We start from the raw sequence: 19167 nt of genomic DNA on the forward strand, positions 1-19167 counted from the left end.
TTTTTTAAACAAATTTGGCCAAAAATGTAAACAAGCCATTTCTTCATACTTACACTGGAGGGCATCCTTCTATATTAAAACCATTTCCTCTTTCCAGCAAGAGTCACTGAATCATAACATGATTTTATCTAGTTTTTAATCTAGTCTTAGCAAATTTCCTTCAGTACTCTTTAAAGTTTTGCACTGAAAACAGTTGTCTAAAGTAAAACATACAGAAGGAATTGAGTTCTCATTTTTTTTCATGAATAAATAAGGACTAACAATACATTTTCCTGTTTATTATAATATATGAGAAGGGTACTGTGGTTTTGAAAACAAACCTTAATTAAAACCTTCAGTGTGACTTTAGCAGCTTCAGACTGAAAGACTCAAATATTTTCCTCTGTTATGTCCATTAAGTTGCCTGAGAAAACCTTTTTTTTAACTGAACAGATACCCAAGGAAAAGTGTTTCTTTTGTAAATATGTTGGTTTTAAAATTAATTTAAAAAAAAGTTAGACAACCAACAGACTTATGGATGATTCAAAATGGAGTTTTAATGAGCACAAATTAGTAATTCATCATACACAATTACATCATTTGTCTCAAGAAGTTGAAAAATTGGTTCCACAAGTACAAGGGTGGGGAAATGACAAATGCATACGAATCATGCATACCAAGATGTTCCATTCATCCATCTATGTACATATAAAATTATACACACACACACACACACACACACACACACACTTAAACAGAAATAGTTCTGAAGATGTTGAATCCTGACAACGCTGTGGAAATGAGAACTCCAGGAATCTGTGGGTGCCAGTGGAGCTCCTTCACTTCTTTCTGGCCCTGGTGAAGGAAAAGTAGTTGTGGTGGTAGCTGTTTTAAGCCCTCTGCCTGTCCTCCCTCGTCACATGATTCCACTGAGAGATCCCATTGGCTGACGACATCATCAGCTCCAGCAGCAGCAAATACACTGGAGTCAGCAGGGCTCCACTGGACTGATGTCACAGGTGCACTGTGCTGCTTAAAACTGGCCACTGGACGTCCAGACTGAAAAAATAAACGTATGTGATCAGTTGTTTTAATAAAGAGATTTATATAATGTTATAAAATATTTCTATTTTAAATAAATGCTGTTCTTTTGTACTTTTATATTCAACCGGGAAGAAAATGTACCCTGAAAAGAAACCCTGGAAAAGAATGCATCATGTTTCCCACTAAAATCTTAAGCCAACACGCTGTTTAAATATGAATAATAATATCTTTAATTCCCTAGTGAAAAATAAATATACTAAAATGTATTTGAAATACATTTATTTTATGCTAAGTATTCTACAAATGCATTTACATATTTATGTACTTAATATAAATACCCTGCAATTGTACTTTTAGTATACTAAATTGGAATACTTAAAGTCTGCTGTACTTTATGATTGTGCTAAAGTAGAACTATTGCAAGTATACTTTAGGTACACTTTAAATATCTTGCATTGAAATTATACAGTGATTATACTATCTTTACTAACAGTGATATTAAACACATTTTAGGCTTAATATTAAGAAATATGCATTGTGCAATAAAGAAGAACTCCAAATAAAGTTTAATTAGAATATTTATGTCAGTAAATATATTAATGGGTTTGTAGTTAGTATGAAATAAATGTAGGCCTATTTTAAATACATTTTGGTAGGGTTTTTTTTTTTTCCCCCACTAGGGCTGACTCTGCATCCATAACCTCTAACATGTTTTCTCACCGTCACGCACCTAACTCAGAAACTCAAGAAAATCCATAGTTACCAAAACTCATAATTATGAGTTGTGCTGATGTTCATGTGCATTTTATCTCATAAATACATTCTTTCTGACATGACTTGAAAACACTAACTGCTGAAGCTAAACCTTGACCGCCATTGGCCTGCCCCAACATCCTACCATTGATTGAACCAGAAGTTGACACATATAGACCGCAATGATTGATCTATGTTTTGAACACACCATAAAGCCAATGCCAACACACTCACCAACAATCGGTTTTGCTGTACTTTTGCTTAACAACCAAACTTGCTAGAGTGCACACTATTGGGAATCTGTGTTGCAGATTTTGGCACATTTGTCAGAAGGAAACCTTAGAGTCTAGAAACTCATTGAAGCTAAAGACACAAATCTCACTATGTATTTCAAATCTGAGAATGATGAAATTATTTTTAGATGATGTAATTTTTTAGATTAGACTTTCTTTTTGTGCAAACCAAAGAAAATGTGAGGTATGAACTGAAACATCTAGTTTGTTTCTGCTAATAGGTGCTGTAAAGGCAGAATTTTCAAACTTTTGCCTACAGCTCAAATGTAACAATGAGCAATTTGCAAATAAAATGATTTAATTTGTTAAATATTTAAGTACTACTTCAGTAATTTATTTTTGTTGAATCCTATGTTGACCTGTTATGATTAAATGTACAATTCAGTGAACTATATTTGAGTTCTACTTGTTGAGTGTAAAAATAGTATTGGCCTAGACAGGGCTTGACATTAACTTTTTTGCTCACCAGCCAAAGTTACTAGCCACTCAGCATTTTCACTTAATATGGAAACATGACACCTCATTCTACAATATTTCTATGATTAAATTGCTGACTCCTCCCCCATCAGCCAATCACTGTGTGTATACTCCATAGCAACGAGGTCAACCCCGCCCTTACTCTTAGCTTAAGACTTCTCTCTATTCCTTAGTAAAAGTTTGTCTCAGCAGCTTTGTGAATAGGTTTTAAGAGAAAACTCTTAGCTAAGAACTTTTACTGCTATTTAGGAGAACTCTTAGTGGTAAGATAAAATGTTTTGTGAATACAGCCCCAGAAGTTTTATTACTTTAGTGTATTTCTAATGCATTCCAATGTACCTAAGTGTAATACACTTTACCCATTAATGCTACTTTAATGGCCCGTTGCACATTGAAATATGGACTTCAGCCCTTTGGGCTGTCCAAATATTATGAATTATTAAACAAATTATTAAACTGATGCCGACCAATCCTCAAAAATTACACAAAACAAATTCAGAAAATGTTAACTGCATGAAAAGTCAATCATTTTAATTTATTCTTCACATTTAAATACGCAGCGTAATGCGATACCGCCAATTCATTTCATTGCATTTTAAGTCAGGTGCAGTTGTGGTGCATTGAGAGTTAAAGCGCGCAGAGACAATCGGCAGAGAAATGTTATAGGTGGTTTTATTCCATCCGCACACACTCAAACAAGCAGTTCTGCAGTGCACGTTCACATTCTTCCACCAACGAACATAACTGTGTTTTACTGCGTGCACAAGAATAAAACTAATGTTATGCCGGTTTATGCAATTGCTTCATGTTGCGTTAATGACAGATCATGTCAAGTAAAAGGGAAGCAAAACATTCTTGATATTTAATGTTGTTCGCAGTCTTTTAATTCATATAAATTGTGCTCTCATTAATAGAAAAATCTGTTTACTTATAGCTGTACATGTAACAGTACAGAGAGAACACAAAGTAACCCCAATTTTGCGCAATATATCTGCGTGGTGGCGCAACAGGTAAACCAAGTTCTGTTGTGTGACAGTGACCAGAGTTCAAATCCAGCCTGTACTGGTTCCTACATTCAACATACATATATATCTGTTCCCATTGTCTCACAGATGTTCACTGATAAGTTACTGGTGTACTGAGGTGTCTGTAAAAGGCAAATTCTTAAGCTGTGACTTTATAAAGTTTATAAATACTTTATTGTAGCCTATTTGAAACACACTACAATGATGCCATTAGCACACTTCAAGTTTACTTTGAATGCCATTGCAATGCATTTTAAAATCACTAAAAGTTTGTTATCAGTATAATATTAATGTATGTTTAACACTCTTACAGTTTAATTGAACTGCAATTGTAACATCACCAAAATACATTTGAAGTTTATGCTAAGTGAATTTTGCATTTCAAAACTTAAATACAAGAGTATATTTAAAGTATACTTAAGTGTACTTGGAATAGTTCCACTTTAGCACAAACAAGTATATTTAATACAACTTTAGTTGCATTTAGTACAAAATTATTTGTTCCAATTTAGCAGACTTTAAGTATACCAATTTATAGCATGCCACAAATACATTTAGTTATACTAAAGTACATAGGAATAAATTGTGCTTAAGTATACTATTTTTTCACTAGGGTAGTAAGAAATGTTTTTTGTGCACCAAATCAGCATATTAGAATGATTTCTGAAGGATCATGTGACACTGAAGACAAGTAATAATGCTAAAATTTCAGCTTTAACATCACAATAAATTACATTTTACAATATATAAAAATAGAAAATCTATTTTTAATTATATTTTGTATTATATACACACACACACACACATGTATATATTTAAGAAATATATGCATGTGTAAATATATTTATATATAATTTATATTATATATAAATATTATTTTATATATAAATATAACATTTTTCTTACATATATACATGTATGTATGTGTATTTATATATACACAGCCCTGCTTAGTACCTTTAGTTAGAAAATAAAACCTTAATATTTGTTTCGTCTTGCTCATGCTCACCTGGAACTGCCTTAAATCCCAGACTTTCAGGAGGCCATCATCTCCTCCAGACAAAATAAATGGTTCAGTCCGGTTCCAGCTGATAACATTGATATCTGAAGAATGAGCCTCGTTGGCTGAAAGCATAGAATTAGGTGGCGCCCTTATGTCCCAAATGCGAATGGACTGATCCACTGAGCAGGATGCAAAAACCTGGGGGTGAGAGTGAAACACTAATTTAGACATTACATCCACTTGTTGAAGAAAAGTATTTTAATATCATCTTTCTCTGTTGATTGACATACCGTGGCTTCAGTATGTGACCACTGTAGGTCCTCAACAGACTTGCTATGTGAGCTGAAAGGCCGTTGGTCAATCTTCCATGTCCCACCCTCCTGGGGCTCCCAGACATGAATGTTCTTCTTGCAGTCACCGCTTACCAGGCGTCCTAAGGTAGGTAAACATGAAATGATTTGAGTCTTAGTCAGTAGTTCCTTTAGTCTAGACATCTGTTTGTATAAAGGATAAGACCCTGTTCTGTCTGTTATATACACAGTGTTCCAAATTATTATGCAAGTGACATATTAGTAGGATTTCAGTACAATAAACATTCAGATTTTAGTTTTTCAAAGAAAGTGTTTGTTTTATTTCTTATATCTTTTTTAGATAACAGAATTTTTTAGATAGGTTTGTTAAATAGTTTGCCAGGTCTTCTTAGGTAAATGGAAAACCTACTTGTAGATGTTGTTCCACATTCCGCAAGTCACAGCTCTCATGCAATATGGGAAGAAAGTTCTTTCTTAAGATGAAAAGCATGAAGTAGTGCAATGTCTAGCAAAAGGAATGAAAACTAATAATTTGTTTTTTTGGTGCACAAAAAGTATTCTCGTCGCTTCATAACATTAAGGTTGAATGATTGTAGTCACATGAACTGTTTTAAATATGTCTTTAGTAGCTTTCTGGGCATCTGAAAGTGTTAATTATCTTGCTGGCAATAGAAGCCTCACTGAGCCATCGGATTTTATAAAAAAAATATCTTAATTTGTGTTCTGAAAATGAATGAAGGTCTTAAGGGTGTGGAACGACATGAGGGTGAGTAATAAATGACAGAATTTTCATTTTTGGGTGAACTAACCCTTTAACGGAAGTTTCTGTCAAACAAATTAATTGTATTAAAAGGATAACAAAAAGCCAGCGTTGAGCAGCAAACAGGTATTTGAAGGTGCTGGTGTCAATGAAGTCTCAAAAACCTCTCTGTGCAGGCTGGCAGTTGCGCGTAAAGTTGCATTTTAGCCACCTCTAACCATGAGAGCTGTGACTTGCTTAATAATGTGGAAAACCTCTTTAAGTAGGGTTTCCATTTACCCAAGTAGACCTGGCAAACTATTTAACAAACCTGTCTGAGATTGATACCAGTTATCAGCACTGTGCAGACCGATTGCACGAGGGAGCAATTCAAAAGCATACGGAGCCATCTGCTCTCTAATCGCTCTTGTGGTACTTTGATGTCATACACTGATCGGTCTGCGCAGTACCGTGTACCGTCGAACACTCCTCATATTACCCACCTGGTACCTTGGGTGACCAATCAATGGCAAATCCTTCTGACATGTGACCAGTAAAACTGAAAAGGGGTGTGGCTTCCTTCTGTTGCTTGATGAAGGCTGACATCGCTGATGAATTATGCACTGCCTCAAGCTGAGGCCGGAGGTCAAAAATCTCCACCTGACCTTTCTCTGACCAGACAGCAGCCAATGCCTGTTCCCCTCGCTGGGTGACCTATTCAAGTATAAAGATAATAACTTTAGATGAGTGAGAAAATTAAACTGGTTGAACTGGATTAAATTTCTGATTTGTAGTTTGAAAAAAAAAAAAAAAAAAAAAGTCCTCTCACTTTCAACTGCTTTTTTCCCAGCAAATGTCTTATTGTGTGTAAATATTTGTATGAACATAAAAAGACTGAACAACTGAGATATAAACTGAACAAATTTCACTGAAATTGGACAAACAGAAATGTAGGCCCGGTTTCACAGACAGGGCTTAGCCTAAGCCAGGATTAGGTCTTAGTTCAATTAGGGCATTTAAGTAGCTTTTATAAATGTACACTAGAAAAAAAACGTTACTGGTGTGCATGTTTAGACAAAAAACACTGGCACTGATATATAAGATATGTCAGTGCAAATTGCTTTCAGTTAAAACAGCTCAAACGTGCATTTTAGTCTAGGCTTAAGGCTTAAGCCTTATCTATGAATCTGGGCAAATGAGTCCCTGAACAAAGGGGGTCAATATCAAAAGTCATTATATGGTGTGGCCACCAGCTGCTTTAAGTTCTACAGCGCATCTCATCCTCATGGACAGCAGCAGATTTGTCTGTTCTTGTCTCGATCAGTTGTCCTTCCTGTCTCCCTGCAGCACTGTATTAGGTGTCTTACATTATGGACATTGCAGTTTTTTTTGCTCTGGCCACATCTGCAGTCCTCATACCTCCTGCGGCAGGACTATGGCATGTTCACACAGGTGATCAGGGACCCTGGTCATCTTTCTTCTTTAGCCGTGGCCTAAAGCCGGAGACACACTTAACGACTAGCTGAAACCTTGACTGAACTGAATACACTTACAGACTGTTTCCTTCAGCTGGAGCAGGTTTTAAATTTTGGCAGTCAGAGAAGAGCACAAATGTTTACAACTGAGAGTCAGATCGCTACACAACACTGAACGATTGGTGAGTCACAACGGCATTTATTGCGATAACGCAATTTTGCACGAGATCTTGTACCAAAACAAACATAGATGTAAACAAACAGCTGGTACTATTTTTTTGCAGTTCCAATTGTGCAGGAAAAAAAAAAAAGAAAAACAGGAAAAACCATTCAGGATATGGGTGAGGTCCTCGTTGGAGAGGCAATGTGGACATTGTACTCTACACAGAGAATTGGAGGTGTGTACACCTTGTTAAATTAAGCTATTTTTATGATCAGTCACAAATATTAAACATGTTTTGAAAAATCTTTGTGAGGAGGACTGGCAATGACTTTTCTTAAAATTCCAAGACTAGAATCTTTAGACATGGCATACTGCACGATTTTAAACACTGACTGAATGCAACTGGCTCGGACTCGGCACGTTTGAGCATGAACAGTCGTATCTATCAAGTTACATTCATAATCATTAAGTGTGTAGCTTAATGGTTAGAGCAGGGGTGTCCAAACTCTGTCCTGGAGGGCCACCGTCCTGCAGAGTTTAGCTCCAACTTGCCTCAACACTAGAGGTCGACCGATATATCGGTCGGCCGATATATCGGGCCGATATTTGTCTTTTTTTTAATATATCGGCATCGGCCGATATCTGTGTTTAGTAGCGCCGATTTAAAGCTAGGCACGTCCGCGGGCAGCCCTGTGTTATTGGTGCGGTGGAATGTGCTGCTGCCGCATGTGAATTCAAACTTTTGGAAGATTCAACAACAGTACTGGGAGATAAAGGTAGCCTTAGGCTTAAATTCTGATATTTCAAAGTCCTATGGCCATATATTTACTATATATTACTAGTAAACTATGAAGTGTTGCTTCACTTAGTGAAAGAAACAACGGATAGCATAGAACCGTCGGGAACTGGCATAATGCTACAGCTGGTTGAATGTTCGCTTACTTGTAGTTAACTTTAAGGACTGTAGTCCAAAACTACCAGCAGCTTGCTTGCTAACATATTAGCCCCAATGTTATAAGTTCTGTTTTATTTTTCCTGTATCGGAGTCGGAGAATTTCACTCTGCTTGGGGTGGAGAAGGCGGCAGCTCTCACAAACACTGCAGCGTGATTGAGGGCTACGTTACTCCGACAAATATTGGCAATATTAAGAGGATTTGGCATTTCCAATTAATGTAAGCCTGATACATTCTTCTAGTCTATTATTATTACTATTAGGTAAGCTACTTTTATTATTAAATTAATATTATAATAAATTTGCCCGCAATAATTTCACAGCGCATCACCGCATAACTGACGTGCTGTAAGGATAATAAAAGATTAGGCTATCAGCTCCTCTTTGAAAATATTTTAAACATTTTTTAGGTCTATTATACAATGAATTAGACCTATAATTAAAATTATTAACACTGCAGTCATAAATGAAAATTAAGAGCAGCTTTAGGCTACTTCAAGCACCAACTTTATAAAAAAAAAAAAAAAAAAAAAAGCTGTTTAACACAAAATACTATTCTTCTCATTTGTTTCACTATATGTACGGGCAACAAGAGAAATAATGGAATAAATTAAGACAGTTATATACCGTTATCAGCATATTATGTTGAAATTCCTCTCTGAGAGAAAATGCTCCGTTAATGCAGCGTCAGGCAGCTCCGTCACTTTTACTTTCACTTTGAATACTGACCGAGGTTAAGCTTTTACCGGCATAACTTTTCCGCAAAGTTTGCACGTTGCTTCTTGTGTGATATCCGTTGGCTCCCCTTCTTGGTTGAACCCCCGCGGATTTGTGCTACGCCACTGCGCATAAGTGTATGACATTTGTTGGGAAGCATGGTTTGATGCAGACAATAGCCGGGTTTCCATCCAACTTTGCATTAATGAAAATTCAGCTCAAGAATATGCGCATCTGCGTGTGTTTCCATCATCTGTGTAATGCGAAATGGACATCAGCCTAATAAAGTGATGTGTTCCGACCAATGACAAATATATATATGTCGCACAGTTATTTTCCTCATTAAACCTGTCTAACGTTAACCGTCAAGAATGTCAGAAATCACTAAGAGTTTAGCACTGTCCTTGCATACAAGGCTGTGCAACATGACAAAGTTTTTAATTGATTTTTATTTATAAAGTTGTATTTATTTTATTTGAATGTATATTTAAGTTTACATTTATGTTCCAACAAACTTGAAAAATTCAGCTTGATAAATGCTCTAAAACTTTTATGTAAATTAAGTCAGTGTTCAATAAATGATGTTAAGTTTAGAAATGTTGTGCATCCACTTATTATTAGTGTGACATTTTAGCATGCAAATGAAGGGGAAAACTTCAAGATATCGGCCCTAAAAATCGGCAGCACATATCGGCCATCGGCTGACCCTGACCTCTAAACATCGGCATCGGTTATAGAAAAACCCATATCGGTCGATCTCTACTCAACACACCTGCCTGAAAGCCTAATTAGACCTTGATTAGCTGGTTCAGGTGTGTTTAATTGGGGTTAGAGCTAAACTCTGCAGGACAGTGGCCCTCCAGGACCAAGTTTGGACACAAAACAGGTTCTCAATACCGGCAGGAAATAACTGAGGTGCCCTTGAGCAAGGCACCTAACCCCCAATCACTCCCCGGGCACCACAGCCACAATGTGTGTGTCCACGTTTTGCTCTGTGTGTGTGTGTTCACTACTCATGCTTCCTAATGTGTGTGCACTAACTTAGGCTACATCCACATGAAGCCAGAGCTTACCAGTTATCAGCACTGCTTCTGCAGCAAGAACACAAGCATGTAGTCCACCATTGTTGCTGTTTTGTGCTGTTAGCGATGTCTGAGTAGGCTCGACACGTAGGGTGATGATATCGTTTCACAAAATATATACGGATTGGCTGTACACACGAAAATGCAAAGGGTGTCGTTTTCCGATTTATTCACTCTGGGACCCGGTTTCAAAAAATATCGGTTTCACCTTCTGAAAACACCGGATCCGTCTGGACGAAACGCCTATATGATACAAAATTTTTGCGTTTACAGCTAAACTTGTCTCCGTGTGGACGGGGCCTTAGATGGGTTAAATGCAGAGGACAAATTCAGAGTATGGGTTACCATACTTGGCCTTCACATGTCACTTTCCTCTGGGGTCAGTAGAAAGGTCTCTTTAAAGTCCTAAGTGACTTTAATTGTCTACCGACCATAAACTGTTGCCATCTTAAGGTACATGCTCCAACGGTTTCTTGTTCCATGATCCATAATGAAAAATTGTTTAAACCCTTTCAGATAAAGACCTGTAAAAGTTACTTGGATTTTACATAATTATTTTTAAAATACAATATCCCGAAAAAGGGACTTCTTTTTTTGCTGAGTTTATAAATAAGAGTAAATATGAAAGCAACTAGCAACTTACTCTGACTCTGTTGATCCCACCATAATGTGGCATCATGGCCAGTTCCAACTGTGGTTTATTATCCTCGTCTTCCTCTTCTTCATCACTTTCTTCATCACTGCTTTCATTTTCGTCTTTTTCTTTATCAGTTCCATGAAGATTGTGCATGCGCATGACAATAAGCCTGGATAGAGATTGAGAAAATGTCATTACCTCTAGGTCTTTGTTAGAAGCCAAACATAATAAACGTATTAGATGTTTGTTGAAGAAAATTAAAAGTAACAAGCTCTGACCAAATTGTTGTCAGTTTACCTGTTGCTTAACGCAGTGTCCGCCTGTGTACCCGCACAAAGAACCAAAGAGAGAGGAAACTGCTCCCTCCCCTCTCCTTCACCATCACGCACCACATCAAAACTCAGACATGGGGCACCTGCAGGGGAAAGAGAAGTTCACCTATATGAATTTATGAATGAATGAGGTATGGCTTTGGAGCGCAAAAGTTGTTCTGTTATAATTAACGTTAATTATGTTTCAAGACATTCTCACAAAACCTGTCAAGAAAATATCCAGGCCATTTTTCCACTTATTTTAAGAACAGAAAAAATCTAAGGATAGAAATAAAAATAGGTTTGCTATAAGAATAATGGATTTAATGAAGAACATCTTAATCTTAGATTGGATTGTTACATTTTTATCAAGCACATTTCCCCAAAATCCCATTCTCACAATTAAAAAATGATAAAAAGTACTATTAATGACAATACCTCTTGTTTCACTAACTTTTATGCTGATTTTGATATTAAAATAAAAATCATTGTTTAGTATGACTGTTTTGTTGTGCAACATTTGTATTGTAATATTGTATTAGGGCACTGAGCATGCCAAAAGAAAACGTCAGAATGCTTTGGTGTAAAATGAGAATTGGTCCTAAAAATAATTCCACAATTCAAAATATATTAATAATTATCATCATTATTATTACTATTATTATTACACTGAGAAAACGAAGCTTACATTGCCATTAGGATATTGTGACGATATTTTCAGGACAATAACACATAATTTTCTGACATTTTACAGTTTTGCTCAAACGCTTTGGCACATTTTTCGAAACAGTCTTAACATTCTCTAAACTGTAAGCTCAATTGTCACAACTGTTCGCCGCAACATCAAAACCAAAAAACATGTTATTGCTATGGTACTTTATTTTGATGGTAGATGTAATATGTTGCATACAGCAAACAATTCTATACATAAATCGACCATGCTTGTCTATGTTTATTGATCGGACATGTTCAGCACACTGACCGGTCTGGCACTCATGATACATGCGGTAAGCGGACCGGTCCATCTCGAGCTCTTCTCCAGGCTGAAGCGCCTGCAGACCGGGGACATAAACTTTTTCCTCCCCGTCCCCAGTCTGTCCATCTCCCTCCATATCATCCTCGTCACTTCCACTCGACTCCATCTCCTCAAACCCATCATCCTCCTGAGGCAACGTGTCTTCATCGGCCGCGGACATTTTGAGAGAACGGAGTATTTCCGCTTCACGTCACGTGGTTTAAAGCGCACACTGAGCCCTGTACAGAGTTGGAAAGCACCCAAGTCTCCGGGCTAGCGGGAATTGTTGTCCCAAAGAGAATGTTTTCCAGAAATCCTTCTCACTTAGTACATCTCTAACATTTTAGTCATCCTGTAAAAATCTAAGCATTGAAATATATAAATCTGTCTAATATGTTCCATTTGTTAACAGTAGGCTATATGACATTGGTTAACATAAACTAACAATGAAAAATGCTACTAAAGCATTTATTAATATAATTTTCAGCATTACTAATAAATGATCAAAATCAAAGGTTGTATCTGTTAATATTATTTAGGTTAATGGATTGTCTAACATGAACTAACAAAGAGCATTTGTATTTTATTAACTACAAAGATTAATAAATTCTGTAACAAATGTATTTGTTACAAGTTAATGCTAGTTACTGTTAATGTTAACATATTGTAAAGTCTAGGTCTAAGGTGTTCTTCCATCCTGGCCAAGATTAAAGGGATAATTCACCCAAAAATGAAAATTCTGTCATCATACTTACCCTCAAGTTGCTTCAAACCTGTATGAATTTCATCCTTCTGTTGAACACAAAAGAAGATATTTTGAAGAATGTCTGTAACCAAACAGTTGATGGACCCCACTGACTTCCATAGTAGGGGGAAAAAAAAATATTATGGAAGTCAGTGGGGTCCATCAACCGTTTGGTTACAAACATTCTTCAAAATATCATCTTTTGTGTTCAACAGAAGAACGAAATTCATACAGGTTTGAAACAACTTGAGGGTGTGTAAATGATGACAGAATTTTCGTTTTTGGGTGAACTATCCCTTTAAGATGACCAGCAAGGTCTCTCATAAAGACAGACTAAAAAAAATGCCCAAAATCCATCTAAAACAAGCCAAAAGACCAGCAAAGCAGTTTAGGCTGTTTTTTTCTTTTTTTCTTTTTTCCTTCAGATGTGTTGGTGCTAGTTTCCATGTCATTTGGCTCAATAATGTGCTAATCCAAATAAACCCATTGCTGAAATGTTTCATTGTTTCATTTCAACAACATGTGACTAAAATGTAACTTATCGCATGTTGAATGGCAAATTGTGCTTTTTATGTGTGTTTTCAAGATGTGCCAACCCTAGGCTATATTGTGGTAGGACAGCAAAGTTGTGTGAACAAAAGGTCTCTGTGGTTTCTTGTTGTTTGTGCCATCAACTGCAAGTCCCTCCATCCAGCTGATACTAGAGAGAGCCCTCATACAAACACTCTGACAAACAAAAGAGTATAGTCTCTTTAAAAAAAACAATAAATCGACAGTTCAGGCAAACAAAATTAATTTTAAGATTTTATTTATATATAAAAATCTACATGTAAAAACTGACAACACATGTACACCAAAAACAGACAGATTGTTAAATTCATTTGAGTAAAACATTGTAGTAGTAACCTTCTCTAAGACAAAACAACAAAACTTGTAAACATGATTTGTGTAACCCTTTTGCAAATGACTTTTCTTTTTCTGAAAGTAGCAGGTGCTGTGGTTCCTATTCTACAGTTGTGTTTAAAATGGCTTGAATTTACTGTAGTACATGAGTGTTGTTGTTTCCTCTTGAACACTGGCCGAAAAGCGGAGACTTTTGGCTTCATGTATTCTTTACTTTTTCACTACATTCAATGTTAAAACATTCAGTCAACAGGTTTTACCTGAATTATCATAGATGACACATAATTCACTGTATAAGATGATAGAAACACTGGATAAGTGATAGAAACAATCAGTGCAAAGACATGGTGCAGAAAAAACATCATACATAAAAAAGAGAACATCATATTAGCCATGTGTGTGTTTCCAAAACATTCCTTTTCTCCAACAGCAGCTTATCCATAACTGCATCCAGAAATCATGAGCCACTTTATCCAGAGAGCAACTTCTTTGAAACCTCATGCAAATGCCAAGCTTTTTTATCTGTGTAAAACAAAATTAGCATCCAAACTGATCAAAATTAGCATCCAAACTGACTTAAAGTCAAGGCAACACAGTGTAGCAGTCCTTTCCAAGTGGAGCCTTCTTTTGGCCAAGTTTTGTGGCATATTTAAAACAGATTTCTTGACTTTCACCAGATCAGACTGGATGTTATCCATAGAAAAGATAAGCTCCAGTGAGTGAAGCCAGTGCAACATGTCTTAGTATAGCTGTTGGTCGGACCAGGGTCAAGCTGTTTTTCTGTCTTTATCTCTCCTTCTATCACAGGATGTTGATCATCCACCGGTTCACGTTTCTCCACATTCTCTTCCTCCTTTGGATTTTCTTGATCCTCTTCATTTGGTGTGGGGAAGTTGCAGTGATGCTCTCCAAAAGCACAATTCAAATTGAGCCATTGTGTGAAGAAGGATGAAGTGAAGGAGAGAAGTCCTTCAGGCGATGACTGAACAGATGGGAAGTCATAAAGATCTGGCCGATCCGGGAATTTCTGTTTCCAAAAAAATAAAAAAAAACACACTGACTTCAATATGTAATACAGATCTACAATCTGTCAAGCCTATGACCAAGAATGAAAAACTTACTGATACAACCTCTGATAAAACAGTATAGCAGCAAGAAGTATTGTATGATCAAAGCGTGTTACAAATAAATAATTGTATATGATGATATACCACTTTTGCTATGTTGTCCAGCGTGTAAATCAGCTCACTGATGAACCTGTACTTGAGGTGAACTCTACTGAGGTGCTGGAGGAGCTGACTCCAGGAATTAGACAGGAACACAGCAGCACTGAACACACAGCACTAAACTCACACACACACACAAAACAGATGTAATTTTGAGCAAAATTAGGATGGCTGAGATGATAAACCAGGAGAAATTCTAGTTTTAAAAACACATGATAGGTTCTTAGAAATGTGATCTATCTATTCTTGTTATTTTCATACATTTGGGGCAAAGATATACCATATTCAACAGATCATTTTGATTTAATGACTCAAAATGACTAAAAATGTCATATGGTGTAACCATCAAGCATAGAATACATAAATAGCCTACTTTCCTTTCACCTTAATTTTCAAGAGTGTACACAATTTAATCATTATTGTCAAACAATTTGTCAAACATGTTTCAAAGTACTTTTTTTTGTCATGAATATAATGGTGTCTTATAGGGTTAGTTCACCCAAAATGAAAATTCTGTCATTAATTACTCACCCTCATGTCGTTCTACACCTGTAAGACCTTCGTTCATCTTCAGAACACAAATTAAGATCATTTTGATAAAATCCGATGGCTCAGTGAGGCAGTGTTGCCAAGTCTGTGGTTTTCCCACGGAATTGGGCTACTTTTACACTGTTGCCGTGGGTTGTTTTTCATGTCCGCGGGTTGAAGCGACCTGAGGAGCCCCGCCAAAAACGTAGATTTTCCCCCCGGAACGTGATTTTTACTGTGGGACCCCCGTGAAACGTGATTGGGCTAGTTTTGAGTTGCAATTGGGCGGGTTTTGTTGTGAAAACTTGGCAACCCTGCAGTGAGGCCTCCATTGCCAGCAAGTTGATTAACACTTTCAGATGCCCAGAAAGGTGCTAAAAACATATTTAAAACAGTTCATGTAAGTACAGTGCATGGTTCAACCTTAATATTATAAAGCGACGAGAATACTTTTTGTGCGGCAAAAAAACAAAATAACTTTTCAACAATATAGTAATGGACGATTTTAAAACACAGTGGTTCGGAGCACGTATCAAACTGCCAAAGTCACGCGAACCATTGAAATTTTGAAACACTTATGACGTTACAAAGCCTTATTTACTGAAATCACGTGACTTTGGCGATAAATGACTTTTGTCATAAAGTCATTATTTAGATTTTTTTTGGGCGCACAAAAAGTATTCTCGTCACTTTATAATATTAAGGTTGAACCACTGTAGTCACATTAACTGTTTTAAATATGTCTTTAGTAGCTTTCTGGGCATCTGAAAGTGTTAATTATCTTGCTGGCAATGGAGGCCTCACTGAGCCATCGGATTTCATCAAAAATATCTTCATTTGTGTTCTGAAGATGAACGAAGGTCTTACGGGTGTGGAACGACATGAGGGTAAATAATAGATGACATTATTTTCATTTTTGGGTGAACTAACCCTTTATGGTTACTCAATCTGGCCTAGGGCTGGGCCAAAAAGTCTTATCTCTGTATTTTTTGGCTAAATGGTGATATACGGTATATATCTCGGTATTTTCTACATTTTTCTATTTGGATTTAGAAAAAAAAAATCTGTATTTACTTTTTGAAAATCTTAATTTAACATCCTGCCTAATGTTGTCCTACAAACAGTGTTTATATTGAAAGCTATAAATACAAATATAGTGAATGTAACAATGTAGTCTGGCACACTAATAGGCCTACAGTATGTGTAAAAAAGATAAAGTTACTTTACATTCTAACATTGTAACATTACAATCTAAAGATAAAAATAATGCTTTTTAAAGCAGAAGTTGAATTCGCTAGACCAGTGGTTCCCAACCACAGTCCACAGAACACTGCATGTTTTCCATGTCTCATTTATCAAACACACTTGATACAGATCATCAGCTCATTAGTAGAGACTCCAAAACCTGAAATGGGTGTGTCAGACAAAGGAGAGATTCAAAAGATGCAGTGTTGGGGGGCCTCCAGGAATGTGGTTGGGAACCACTGCACTAGACTAAAAATTAAAATAAAAACAAAAGCACAGACTAATTTGCTATATATATATATATATATATATATATATATATATATATATATAGCTAAATATTAATTATCAAAATGTATATTTCAGTCAGAATTATGGCGATCCCATTCTATTGCGTTCCGTCTGTTTGGCGCGGATGCGCGCGGCGGCGCTCGTTCACGGAAGTCTATGAAGTTTAGAGGAGAATGAGATTCGCTATCACAAGGCTCGTCCAATCCTGACAGCAAAATGGAAGTATTTGTATGACTTTCTGACATTTACAGATGGAGAATATACCTGTGAAATGTAAGTTATGCGCTTAGGAAAACACGACATCACAAAAGCATTAAACAGCGCAAATGTCAGCACATGAATCTGTCAGAGCATCTGACGGGGCAAGCCGCTTTAAACGATAGGCCTACGTGTTAACTATATCTTAATCTTACGAGTTATTTTTAAAGCCCTTAATATTAAGCATGTCTCATGTTTAAGCCAAATTGTAATATGCATTTCCCCCGCAGTAGCACTCTGCGACGTCCACCGCTGTTTTTCAGATGCTCTTGTTTAAAATCTATCGATATAAACGGTATCGCCTCATTCCGTATCGTATATTAAAAATATATCGGTATATCGCAAAAACTCGATATACCGCCCAGCCCTAATCTGGCCTAAACAAAAAGTGTTTTTATAAAAACAACATTTCAATATTAAAATATTTTAAACAATATTACTTCACTGCTTTTTAAAAAGAAATTATAATAAAAAATAATGGCATTCTACTTGTCAACATTTTTTTTTTTTTTTAAGATTTATTATTTATTTATTTGCAATCTCCCACAATTACAACATCTGGATATTTTTAATAGTAGGCCCCATTAAGCTACCAAAAATTAATAAATTTAAATTAGATCACACAAAAAATGAGCGTCACTGACCCGTATTGAACTGTCATTCTTACCGGCTCATTGCACAGCGCGCTGTCGTTGAAATAGTGTGACACGACGTAGTTCTTCGGAAACACTTGTGGCTGCAACACATAAAATGTCAAATTGTGCATCCTTTGATCTTTACTTTAAGTTGCACAGGCTTCTCACACGTTACCAAAACCGCAGAACAACAATGAGGTTAGTAGCCTACAAAATGACACGGGACAGATAAATGAGATTGCGAACTTTCTAATAGACAATGAGCAGTTTTTTAAAGGCAAAACTCACGAATCCGTTCGTTCTTTCAATGTTTATAGTGTCCTGCAGATTTCTGATCGTCGTCTTCATAAAATCATTGCACCCACTTCCTTGAACAGTCAATATTGATAGAAGTAACAGCACTGAAAGGCAAACAATATGGGTTCAGAGTATTAAAATCCGTAAGATATTTAAAACTACGCATTATGTACTCTTGGTATCGCAAACACCATACACACTGTCTGTCTGAAAATACAACCATTTTAATACGCGCATCAATTGATGGACCTTCGTCAGTGCTGCACGCGAATCACATTACCTGTTGGTGACATGCTTCTACCGGCCAATGTGGCCCATATTCCCCATGTTCTTCTTAACCAAGTCCTTGTGCACGACAGATTGTTGCAGAAAAGTTGTGTAAGAATCTCAGTCTCAGTGGGTTCCCCAGCTGCCTCTTTTAGTGACTACTAACCAACGTCTCCTCTTCCTCTTACTGCTGCACTTTCTCCTCGATCCCTCATTGACAGCTGCTCTCCGTTCTGTCCCTCTTCTGGCTCAATCCCACAGTCAGTCACTTGGAAATTCCCAGTCTCTCTTGGGAGCCAAATTCTGATTGATAGCAAAATATTCCTCTGTTTCCTGTGATATAATAGTTTCCTGTTTCGTTTGCTCTGCTTACTTTCCTTCTTTCTTTATAAATCCCTTTGTTTTGAGGCTTTTATTTTCAGTTGGCAAGCTAGTGAGCAGCACGTTTGATCTGTTGTAGGCTGTTTGCTCACTGAAAGTGAAAGTCCTGGTGGTTCAATCTCTCTCCCCGCTCTCTTTAAAGCTCCCCACCCCTTTACCTCATTAAACGGCATGCACTCCCCCTCTTCTCCTCTCTTTATCAGTACTCAATGCACGGCCTTTCCAGGGCTTAGTCATGCACTCTGGAAGTCTGTTTTTAATTTGCCTCCTCTTCACTCAAATATTCATGTCTGTTGCCCCCTCAATCCTACAACTCATCAGGTGAAATGATGACTAAGCACACAAGCTTCTTTGTCTCCAATAAAAGGATGTTATAATTCATCATGTTTATGTGATTCATACTATTCCAGATTA

At 36.8% G+C, this 19167-nt stretch overlaps 2 protein-coding genes across 2 annotated transcripts; both read right to left on the bottom strand.

Annotated features, from left to right (window-relative positions):
- Positions 1 to 511: 511 nt before the first annotated feature.
- On the bottom strand, positions 512 to 12202 carry grwd1 (glutamate-rich WD repeat containing 1). Its single transcript, XM_051865936.1, has 7 exons — positions 11945 to 12202; positions 10949 to 11066; positions 10658 to 10820; positions 6128 to 6338; positions 4865 to 5007; positions 4581 to 4772; positions 512 to 1038 (listed from the first exon to the last, which is right to left on the bottom strand). Exons 1-7 carry the CDS (start codon positions 12156 to 12158, stop codon positions 730 to 732), a joined length of 1350 nt encoding a protein of 449 aa, XP_051721896.1. The 5' UTR covers positions 12159 to 12202; the 3' UTR covers positions 512 to 729.
- Positions 12203 to 13513: 1311 nt separating this feature from the next.
- On the bottom strand, positions 13514 to 18920 carry zgc:174888 (uncharacterized protein LOC558116 homolog). Its single transcript, XM_051864519.1, has 5 exons — positions 18386 to 18920; positions 18097 to 18209; positions 17841 to 17909; positions 14837 to 14968; positions 13514 to 14652 (listed from the first exon to the last, which is right to left on the bottom strand). The coding sequence occupies exons 1-5, from the start codon at positions 18396 to 18398 to the stop codon at positions 14296 to 14298; spliced, it is 684 nt and encodes a 227-aa protein (XP_051720479.1). The 5' UTR covers positions 18399 to 18920; the 3' UTR covers positions 13514 to 14295.
- Between the last annotated feature and the right edge of the window lie 247 nt (positions 18921 to 19167).

Source organism: Ctenopharyngodon idella, chromosome 16 (assembly GCF_019924925.1).
Source record: "Ctenopharyngodon idella isolate HZGC_01 chromosome 16, HZGC01, whole genome shotgun sequence".
Classification (NCBI taxonomy): Eukaryota; Metazoa; Chordata; class Actinopteri; order Cypriniformes; family Xenocyprididae; genus Ctenopharyngodon; species Ctenopharyngodon idella.

Excerpts from the sequence above, each read along its gene's own strand:
- grwd1 (XM_051865936.1), bottom strand. The coding sequence starts at position 12,158 with ATGTCCGCGGCCGATGAAGACACGTTGCCTCAGGAGGATGATGGGTTT. Across the intron at positions 4,773-4,864 it reads GGTCACATACTGAAGCCACG|GTTTTTGCATCCTGCTCAGT; the intron begins GTATGTCAATCA and ends TCTCACCCCCAG. Across the intron at positions 1,039-4,580 it reads GGGATTTAAGGCAGTTCCAG|TCTGGACGTCCAGTGGCCAG; the intron begins GTGAGCATGAGC and ends TTATTTTTTCAG.
- zgc:174888 (XM_051864519.1), bottom strand. Across the intron at positions 14,969-17,840 it reads GCGCGCTGTGCAATGAGCCG|TGCTGTGTGTTCAGTGCTGC; the intron begins GTAAGAATGACA and ends GTGTGAGTTTAG. Across the intron at positions 14,653-14,836 it reads TGGACAACATAGCAAAAGTG|AAATTCCCGGATCGGCCAGA; the intron begins GTATATCATCAT and ends TTTTGGAAACAG.